At 40.2% G+C, this 11,084-nt stretch overlaps 1 protein-coding gene across 1 annotated transcript in view; it reads left to right on the top strand.

Annotated features, from left to right (window-relative positions):
* Positions 1-3: 3 nt before the first annotated feature.
* The window catches only part of NUDCD1 (NudC domain containing 1), a gene marked incomplete at its 5' end in the record, with an annotated part of 84,233 nt that continues 73,152 nt past the window's right edge, over positions 4-11,084 (top strand). Inside the window, one exon of the mRNA XM_079722702.1 lies at positions 4-121. Within this exon, the coding sequence (XP_079578828.1) occupies positions 4-121 (118 nt within the window). The remainder of the gene's footprint in view (positions 122-11,084) is intronic.

Raw genomic sequence — 11,084 nt, 5'->3', positions numbered from 1 at the left:
GCGATGGAGGTGGCCGCTAATTGCTCCCTGCGGGTGAAGAGACCTCTGTTGGATCCCCGCTTCGAGGGTTATAAGCTTTCCCTCGAGCCGCTGCCGTGTTACCAGCTGGAGCTTGACGCAGGTGGGTAGCGGCGGTGCCCCCTAGCACTCTGTTCCTTTCTCCTTTTGGCTTCCGAAACTCGACGCTTCCCGCACTTTCTTCTTTTCTGACTCCGGCTAGCCAGGCGACCGTGGCCTTCCTCACGGCCTGCCGGGCAGGGGTGGACCAGAGTGGCTGGTTCAGGAGAATGATGCCCATCCCCGACCCCCGAGGGAGCCGCCTTCGAGTGGCTCTGCCGTAGCGGGACCCTGGGCCGGCTCTAGGCTCCGCTGCCCGTGCTCCGAGGTCCTGCATGCGGGTGCTTTCTGGGCTCCGCCCGCCTGTCGGTCCTGGCCTGGCCCCTGCTGCGGAGAGAGCTCAGGGCAGGCTTTCCTCCTGGAGCATCCTCTGTAAACGTGTGCGTTGAGAAGTCACACCTCTTTGGAGGACCTTCTGCTTCTGTTTCCTCTGGCCGAGACCCAGTTCTTAGAAGAGAAACTCCATTGCAGTTAGGAGCGTTTTCAATTACCTACGGGCCATCAGATTAAGGACTCTATCGTAGATTACATCTCGAGAATGTAAATCTGAGGAAAAGTTGGTTTAGTACCCACACTTACACTACTTGTTTTGTTTATCTGTAGGTGGCGGGAGTATTCATCCTTGTTTTTACAAGGTAAAGAATGGCATTTTTGTTAATGATAAAGAGCTCAAAGATTGCATTTTTAATACACAGCCCTCCTGATTCTGGTGCATGTTGTCAGTGGATCACACTTTGAGAAATAATCTAGAGTTAATAAGTTTTATAGAATCAAATAAGTGTTTATTCATGTAACGTATAAATTATATAAGTTCAGAAATCTCTATTGAGAGCCTGTTTTATGTTACATGCTGATACAATCAAGATGAATATGACACATCCAGTAACATAAAAATGCTGTTGTCTAGTTAGGAAGAAAAGTGTAAGCAAATAATTATGAGACAATAAGGCAGTGATAGGAATATGTACAAAACATACTGATAACGTTTCAGTATCTTTCCCAAACCAGCCTGGGACATCTGGGAAAGCTTCCAAAAGAAGTTGATATCTAAGTTGAGCTTTAAAGAATACGTAGTTGATCAGGGTAAGAGAAAATGAGCTTGATGTTTCTATTCATTCCCTTCCTTTCTCTCTCCCACCCCATATAAATGAATGATACCACCATGTTAGTTAGCCTTGCATTAAAAAACCACCCAAAAACTCAGTGGCTCAAAACAGTAAGCAGTTATTATTGCTTACAAGTCTACGGGTCAGCTAGGTGGTTTTAGTCATGACGGTACTTTCTCATATGTTTGGGGTTTCTCTGGCTGTAGGCTGGTTTAAGATGATTTTAGATGGTCTCTTATCCTTCAGCATGCTGGCACAGGGTTATTCCAAGAGTCTTGCCTTGAAGAGTTTTTCAAGCTCTCATTGCAGTAAGTGTGCTATTGTCCCGTTGGCCAAAGCAAGTCGTATAATCAAGCTTAGAGTCAATATGGGAAGCTCAAACCAAAAGGCATAATAGATCCAGGGAAGCATAAAAAATTGGGACTACTAGTGCAGGTTGACATAATTGCTCATGCGAGAGTCAGCTTTGGTGTATTTCTTCTCTTTTATCCCCTATTGTTTCTCAGCAAATCTAGTTAACTCAAAATCTTGACTTCTCCATGCCTCTACCCTTGTCCAAGTCCTTGTTATCTCTTACCTGAACTATACTACCTTCCTGACTAGGCTTCCTGCCTTCGATTTTGGGCTCCTTCATTCCATTCTTTGGAAGGCAGTACTTATAGTTTTTATCGATAACTCTACATTTGTTTGCTATCTGTTTCCTCCACTAGACTGTGAGCTCCCTGGATACAGTGGTGTTTCTCTTGTGCTTGGCATAGTGGGTACTCAATACATTGAGTGAATGGAGAAGAGAGGTTGTTGTTGAGGTCATTCCATTCATGGGAAGCATGAGCAAAGGGAAAAAAATTAGATTGTGTGCAGGGCACTATTGCTGTATTGCCTGAGCAAAAAATCTACTGGGAAAATGAGAGGACTTAGGTGAGGGCACATTTTGTCTTTTGGACTTTATCCTGTGAGTCAGTGTTTCCCAGGCTTTTCCATGGGCAATTACAATAAAACATAAAGCTCAGCTGTCATTGATTTACCAACTTTTTAATAAAGCTCAGCTGTCATTGATTTACCAACTTTTTAATTTGCTAAGTGCAGGTGTTTCTTAAGAACTATCACATACTCACCCACCCTTTCATAAACAAAAGGATATTTTGACACCAAAAACGCAGGAAGCAAAATCTCACAATAAATAGTCCTCTTAATTGAATACATTAACTTTATGAAAAACTGAGTTGTTCTTTTTCGCCCCTCATTTCACCAGTGTTGGTCTTAGATTCTGTTTGGGATGCACAGGTGGAGGTGATGAGGTGCCATTTAGGGTTTTAAGTGTGGAAGGAAAGTGGCAGGTTTGGGGATTGAATAGTTCACTCCTAGGCTCTGTGGAGATTGAGTTTGGAAGATGAGGGGAATGGAGATGGGGAGACCAGCTTGGAGGCTTTGCAACAGTTCACGTGAGGAGCTTTCATTAAGAATTAATTACTTGAGGAGGATGATGAAGAGGTTAATTCTTTTAAAAACTGCCATTTCTAGAGATATTGTGAGGTGTGATTGAGCTACTCCTCCTGACAGTTTGATTTATTTTATAACCAACCTAAGGCGTTCATGTTAATTTAGCAGACTGTTGGTGGGCACCTGTGGTGTGTGAAGCTTCCCAATTGGGATGTGAGAATGAAGATGTGGTGTCTGGTCTCAAATTGCTTGGAGCTTTGAGTTTTATTCTCTTGTCTTAAATGTTATTAAGTTGTTCTTTGCTACATAAACAGTAAATGTCACTTTGTCTTTTTCTTTTTCAAAGAACTAAGCAAAAAAACCCTTTTGTATAAAATTGTAACTGCCCTTTGAGCCAGCAGTTCCACCTCTGGACATTTATCTTATATTTTTTCCCTAGACTCTTCATTAAGTAAATGTATATATTTTCCTCCTATATTTCACCTAGCTAACTCATACTCTGTTCTTTCATCTTGGTTTACATGTTACTCAGATTCCTTTCTTGACTATCTAGTAAAAATCTATACTATAGAATCTATACAAACTAGAATTTGTACTTTTCCACAGTACCTGATTCTTCATAGACTTTATCACACTTTAGCATTTGGTGTCTGTTTTCTCTGCTAAGACTGCTAGTTCTGTATTGAGGGTCCTGTATCCGTCTTTTTCAGTGTTTCATCTCTGGAGCTGCAGCATGACTGATGAATAATAGAAGATTTTATATCACAACCTAAACAGCTTTATTGAGCTATAACAATAATCTACACATATTTAAATGTATAGGTTGATAAGTTTTGACATGTGTTCATATACACTGATGAAGTCATCACCACAATCAAGATATTAAACTTAGGGCTTCCCTGGTGACGCAGTGGTTGAGAGTCCGCCTGCCGATGCAGGGGACACAGGTTCGTGCCCCGGTCCGGGAAGATCCCACATGCCGCAGAGCAGCTGGGCCCGTGAGCCATGGCCGCTGAACCTGCGCGTCCGGAGCCTGTGCTCCACAACGGGAGAGGCCACAACAGTGAGAGGCCCGCGTACCGCAAAAAAAAAAAAAAAAAAGATATTAAACTTAGCTACCATCCCCGAAAGTTCCCTTGTGCCTTTCTGTAACTGGCCCTCTGTTCCTCCCTCTCACCTCTCAGTCCCTAAGCAACAGCTGCTCTGTCACTGTAGGTTCGTTTGTATTTTCTAAAGTATTATATACATAGAATTACACAGTATGTACTTTTTTGTCTGGCTTCTCTTACTCAGCATAATTACTTTGAATTTATTCTTGTTGCATGAGAGAGATTTTGAAATCTCTGGCTATAATTGTGGCTTTTTCTCTTCTTCCTTGCAGTTCTGTCAGTTTTTGCTTCATATATTTTATGTTGCATAAACATTATTGATTATTATGTTCTCTTGATAAATTGACCACTTTATCATTATGAAAGAACGTTTATATCCTTGGTGATAGTCTGCCCTGAATTCTCCTGTTTGATAGTAAAATAGTCACTTCAGCTTTCTTCTAATTAATGTTACCATAGTGTATACATATATACTTCCATTCTTTTACTTTTAACCTATTTGTGTCTTAGTATTTAACATGCATTTCTTTCTTTTTTTAAAATTTATTTTATTGAAGTATAGTTGATTAAAATGTTGTGTTGATAACATACATTTCTTTTTGGCAAAAATAGTTGGGTCTTTTTTATTCAAACTGATAATCTTGTGATTAGACTGTTTACATTTAATGTGTTTATTGATTTTGTTAGGTTTGGGTCTTTCATCTTGCTGTTGGTAGTCTGTTGGTCCCATTTAGTCTTTGGGAAAATGGAAGTTTCCTGCTTTTCTGCCTTCTTTTGGATTGAGTATTTTTAAATGAATCCATTTTTATCACATTTGTTGGCTTATTAGCTATAGCTCTTTGTTTTGTTATTTTAGGGTTTATAATATACATCTTTAAGTTATTACATGGTGCATTCAAATGATATTGTACTATTTCATGTGTAGTATAAGAACTTTACAAAAGTATGCTTCCATTTCTCTCCTTTATGCTATTGTTGTGCATTTTACTTTTACATATGACTATAAACTTGTAATACATTGTTATTATTTTTGTTTAAATAGTTCATTATCTCTTAAAGAGAAGTAAAAAGTGGAGAAAAAAATCTTATATATTTACATTTCTGGTGCTCTTCATTCCTTTATGTAGATCCATATTTTTATCTGTACAATTTTCCTCCGCCTGAAGGAATTTTAATTTTTCTTGCAGTATGGGTCTTCTGGTGATGAAATATTTCAGCTTTTGTATGTCTGAAAACATTTTTATTTTGCCTTGATTTTCAAAAGATTTTTGCTATGTGCAGAATTCTAGGTTAACAGCTTTTTGCTTTCAGTACTTTAAAGATATTACCCTTTGTCTTATTACTTGTATTGTTTCTGATGAGGAATTGTATGTTAGCCTATCTTTGTTCTTTTATGCATAATATCTTTTTCTTCTCTGGCTGCTTTTAAGACTTTTCTCTTTCATATTGGTTTAGAGCGATTTGATTATGTTGTGTGTTGATGTGGTTTTCCTCATGATACTTGTGCTTGGGGTTTGTTGAACTTCCTAGATCCATGGGTTTATAGTTTTCATCAAGTTTGGAAAGTTTTCAGCCATTATTTCTTCCAATTTTTTTTTTCTCTGTTTTCTCCTTTGAGGAATCTAGTTACCCATTTTTAGATTACTGGAAGTTAACCCCAGCTCATCAATGTTCTTTTTATTTTTTTCTGTGTTTTTTTTTTTAATCTTTCTTTGTTTTTTGTTTGTTTGTTTATTTTTTGCGGTTCGCGGGCCTCTCACTGTTGTGGTCTCTCCCGTCGCGGAGCACAGGCTCCAGACGCGCAGGCTCAGCAGCCATGGCTCACGGGCCCAGCCGCTCCGCGGCATGTGGGATCTTCCTGGACCGGGTCACGAACCCGCGTCCCCTGCATCGGCAGGCGGACTCTCAACCCCTGCCCCACCAGGGAAGCCCCTTGGGTTTTTTTGTTTGTTTTTTTGGCCCTGCTGCGCAGTATGCCGGATCTTAGTTCCCCGACCAGAGATTGAACCTGTGCCCCCTGCAGTGAAAGCATGGGAGTCTTAACCACTGGACCACCAGGGGAGTCCCTTAAATCTGTTTTATTTTGCATAGTTTCTATTTTCATGCCTTTAAGTTCACTAGTCTTTTTTTTTTGCAATGTCTATTCTGTCATTAGTCCCATCTAGTGTATTTTTCATCTTAGATGTTGTAGTTTTCATCTCTAGAAGTTTGATTTAAATGATTTTTAATACCTTTCATGTCTCTGGTTGTCATTTTGAACATTTGGAATGTACTTTAGTAAATATTTTAATTTTTTAAATTTAATGTTTAATTAAACATTTTCATGTTTAATGTTTTAAAACATTTTAATGTTTTGTTCTGCTAATTATAACTTCTGTGTCAGTTATGAGTTGGCTTCTGTCGATTGGGTATTCTCACTGTGGGTTTTGTTTTCTTTCCTCTTTTCATGCCTGGTAATCTTTGGATGCAAAAAGTTGTGAATTTTACCCTATTGGGTATAAGACATTTTTGTATCCTTATAAATCTTGAACTTTGTTCTGTGATACAGTTGAGTTACTTGGATTAATTAGATTAATTCCACTAGGTCTTGCATTTATGATTTTTTAGCCTTGTCTGGAGCAATGCTCAGTCTATGGCTGATTATTCCTCACCACTGAGATAAGACTTTTCTGTGTACTCTGCCTATGAATTCGGAGTTTTCTGTGGTCTGCCTAGTGGGAACAGTGACAGCTCCTAGCCTTGTGTGAGTACCCAACACTGTTCCCTCTAATCCGTTCAGATGGTTCTTTCCCTGGTCTGGGGTAGTTTCCTCAAACATATGCCATTAGTTCTCTGCTGAATATTTGAGAGAGACTCTGCAGATCTCTGGAGTTCTCTCTCTCTATGGCTCTCTCTTCTCTGGTACTTTGTCCGATGAACTGTAGCTGTCTTGGTCTCCCCAGACTTTCAGCTCAGATTCCTCAACCCAGGGAGTTAGTCAGGTTCTACCTCACTTTCCCCTCTTTGTGCTGTGGGCTGGAAACTCACTCAGGGCACTAAGCTGGGGCAGTAGTAGAGCTCACCTCATTTGTTTCTCATCTCTTAATGATCACTATCCTTTGTTGCCTGTTGTCTTGTGTCTTGAAAATTATTGTTTCATGTAATTTTGTCTGGTTCATTTTATTTTGTCTTACTGGTTGTTTCTGAGGGAGGGATAAATCTGATTACTATTATTCCATCTTGGCTGCTCAATGCATATTTTTAAGGGAAAAATAATTGCATAGAGTAGTAAAGCTAGAAACAAAATTAAAATGGGTTAATGAGGGTAATGAGAAAATGGGAGTGTAGACTGTTTTTTAGAGAAGTTTGAGAAGTACAGGGTGGGAGAGAGCTCTGCTTTGAGTGCAGAGCGAAGAAGAGGAAATCTTTTTCATGTGTTTTGAGAGTGGGGAAGTTTTCAGCATATTTAAGTGGAGGAGAAGGGGCCAGTGGAGAGGAGATAACCTGAGGAAAGGCCTAGAAGAGGCAGGAGAGAATGAAATCATAAACAGCTGTGAGAATTAGCCTTGGAAGGGAGAAGAGGAACCGGGAGATGAACACTTACTCTTCTTCTTAGGTGTCACATAGCAAATACTTCACATAATTTAAACTTGTCAGTAATTTCACAGGATAAGTATTATTAACTTTTATTACAGGTGAGGAATCAGGGTAGAAAGTTAGGTAACTTAACCTTAGGCATCAGTGGCTGACCTGACCCTAAAGCTCGTGCTTTTTCTAATGCACTTTGTGGTCTCTGGGCTGTTTCTTCAGGGCAGGGAGAATAAAAGCTGGCGAAGATTTAGGCTATAATTGGAATAAAGGGAGAGAAGAGCCATGTAACTTATTTATGTAAGTTTACTATAAAATTCATGCCTACTCTTCTGGAGGAAAATTTGGGGAAGAGAAGCAGATCAGTGTGTTATGGTGCAGAAGCATTGTATAGAAGAGCAGTGGGAGCAATGCTGCTAAGTGTAGCCCTGCCTTGTTCTGTATATTTTGCTTCAGAACTAATACAAATGTGTACTCTTGCTTTTTTACATCTTTATATGCAAAGAGCAAACTCAGTAACTAGGTGAACAGAGGACTTAACTGATCATTTTTAGAAGATAAATGGTCTAAGAAGTGACTTTGTTAACGTTCTTTGCCCCTTCCCCTCCCTTTAAAAAAATACTGTACTTTGCTTATGTAAGTATTAGATAGAATCATATTCAGTTGGTGTCAAAAGAGTTGAATATTGACAATTTCATGTGGTTCAACCTAATTGTGTATTTTGAAAGGACAAGAAGCAGTAATTGTGACCATTGTTAGCACCATTAGGACACAGAGATTATGTCTGTTTTATTTACCAGTATTTGCCCAATGCCAAGCACCATGTCTGGCACGTAGTAGACATTCAATAAATAATTTGTGAATGAAAAACTGTAGGTTTTTGAGGTTCCATGCATGTTTTATAAGAAATTTAGGTAAAGATTAAGGGAGATTCCCTTCTTGTTAGGCCCTAAGTTCTTTTTCATAGAATAAGAGAGAAGGCTTTTTCAGCAAAGCTGTTTTATTTCTAATGCAAGATAATGTTAACTAATAAAATATTTTACTACAATGGCTTCCTAGCCTCTGTTAAAGAGGTTCCTCTTCTTCAGTCATTTCAAAGATCAAGCTGGATTGGAGACTCCCTGCTGTCCACCCCTCCCTTAGGCTTTACAAAAGAGCCCCATCAGTGGTTAACCTCTGTCACATTCTGGACATTGCTTTTCTCCTTTCATTTTTCTCTGCCTGCCCTTTTATACTCAAGTTGATTAACATGGTAAATGCAATAACTTTTCCTTTCTCATTTGGGGCCAGAGAGGTGGCCTTTTTCTGAGCACTGTCAGCTTTTGCAAAATAGCAAGTATGTAATGTGCCCTTCATTTGTGTCCTTATAACCTACCTAAATTAATCTTGTCAGAATGCAGCAACCTAAGACTTAGACTATTTCCTGGTTTCCTAATAATGGTTTTCCAGAATCAATACAGTTACAGACGAGGTGTTGTACCAAGGCAAAGGGCTAAGAAGTCTCTGTCTTGTTCAGGTTTGGTCAGGGGTCTTTGGTACAAATATGAAGAAAATGTATTTGTTGTATCATTGCCTAATATTACTGCTTTGGACCATTCTGTTACCACGTACACTTCCTGCAGTATTGAGTTTAATCCACACAGTGGTGCTAGAAAAACAAGAATTAACGATTGTTTCCCTTCTAATCAGTGAATATGTATTTTTAACTTCCTTATCAAATAAACACTTCCTTGAGTCATGTAATAATTTCCTCAGCCTCTATCAAATCCATCACAAAGTTATAATGATTTAACCTCTGATAGGTCTCCAAATTTCAATCATCCTTTACCTGGATGACTGCAGTAGCTTCCTGGTGGATCTTCCTGGGTTTGTTTACTTTGCTTTTGCTCTGGTCTGTTTTCCATAGGTAGTTATAAGTAACCTTTTTTATAAAAATATATATATATATATATTTATTTTTGGCTGTGTTGGGTCTTTGTTGCTGCGCGTGGGCTTTCTCTAGTTGCGGCAAGCGGGGGCTACTCTTCATTGCGACACGTGGGCTTCTAATTGCAGTGGCTTCTCTTGTTGCAGAGCACGGGCTCTAGGCACGTGGGCTTCAGTAGTTGTGGCACGCAGGCTCAGTAGTTGTGGCTCGCGGGCTCTAGAGCACAGGCTCAGTAGTTGTGGCGCGTGGGCTTAGTTGCTCCACGGCATGTGGGATCTTCCTGGACCAGGGCTCGAACCCGTGTCCCCTGCACTGGTAGGCGGATTCTTAACCATTGCGCCACCAGGGAAGTCCCTATAAGTAACCTTTTATACATTCGAATCTGGACTTTACTCTCCCGCTTAAAAGTTCTTAAGTGAGCTCTTATTACATTGAGTTTATCAACAAAGATAAATAAAGGTAAGGCATTTTGTGATCCAGCTTCTGCCCAGTTCTCTAGCTTTATTCATCTGTTGCCTTTCCTTGTGCAGTTCTTCTTATTGCTCTGTATTTTAGCCAGTTTGGCTGACTTTTAGTTTTTTGAACACAAATGTTTCCTTCTACTTTCGCCTGCTCTCATTTTGCCTGTGATAAGTTGTGTGTGTGTGTGTGTGTGTGTGTGTGTGTGTGTGTGTGTGTGTAGGGATGTTTCTTAAGTTAACTCTATCTTGTCCTTTGTAGCTTGGCTCAAATTTTTTTAAGTCTTCTTTTAATCTCCCCAAGTAGATCAGCTTCCAGTGTTATTTGTTCTCACAGTAGCCAATAATGTTTCTTTATAACATTTATTACAGTTTAATTATATATTTATTTATTTGACTAACGTCCATTTCCCCCCTGGATCATAAGTGTTAAAAAGGTAGATTCTGTGCTCTTTTCTCATCATTGTATCATTTGTGCCTATTAAAATACTTGCTGGGCTTCCCTGGTGGTGCAGTGGTTGAGAGTCCGCCTGCCGATGCAGGGGGCACGGGTTTGTGCCCCGGTCCGGGAGGATCCCACATGCCACGGAGCGGCTGGGCCCATGAGCCATGGCCGCTGAGCCTGCGTGTCCGGAGCCTGTGCTCCGCAACGGGAGAGGCCACAACAGTGAGAGGCCCGTGTACCACAAAAAAATAAATAAATAAATAAATAAATTGCTGAATAAATGAATGAATAAATGTAAGTCAGCCAGGACTCAAGGCAGGTAATAGAAGTACGAACAGGTGAGCATTTGGGAAGAAAAGATGAAAATACTTGCAATCAGAATACATAAGGTGAGTTTCATAATTAAGGTGAAGTATTGGCCCAGCATAGTCTACTTATGTATTTCGTGTTGGAGCAGAAATTAATTCTAGGTCACTGGCAGCCCTGAACTATAAGTGTCTCTCTACATAGAAGGGAAGGAGGAGTGGGAGGCAGAGATCATGCTTGGCAGATTTAAAATTACGGAAGCAGGACTTCCCTGGTGGCGCAGTGGTTAAGAATCCGCCAGGGTTTGAGCCCTGGTCTGGGAAGATCCCACATGCCACGGAGCAACTAAGCCCGTGCGCCACGACTACTGAGCCCGCGTGCCACAACTACTGAGGCCTGCGCTCCTAGAGCCCGTGCTCTGCAACAAGAGAAGCCACCTCAGTGAGAAGCCCATGCACCACCACGAAGAGTAGCCCCCGCTTGCCACAACTAGAGAAGGCCCGTGCGCAACAATGAAGACCCAACGCAGCCAAAAATAAAATAAATAAATAAATAAATAAAAAGGAAACAAAATTATGGAAGCAGCTAAGAGTAGATCGTAAAAGTTCT

The sequence above is a fragment of the Hyperoodon ampullatus genome (assembly GCF_949752795.1).
Source record: "Hyperoodon ampullatus genome assembly, chromosome: 17".
NCBI lineage: Eukaryota > Metazoa > Chordata > Mammalia > Artiodactyla > Ziphiidae > Hyperoodon > Hyperoodon ampullatus.
The sequence above is the reverse complement of the archived record's forward strand: the minus strand, read 5'-3'. Positions and strand labels throughout refer to the sequence as shown.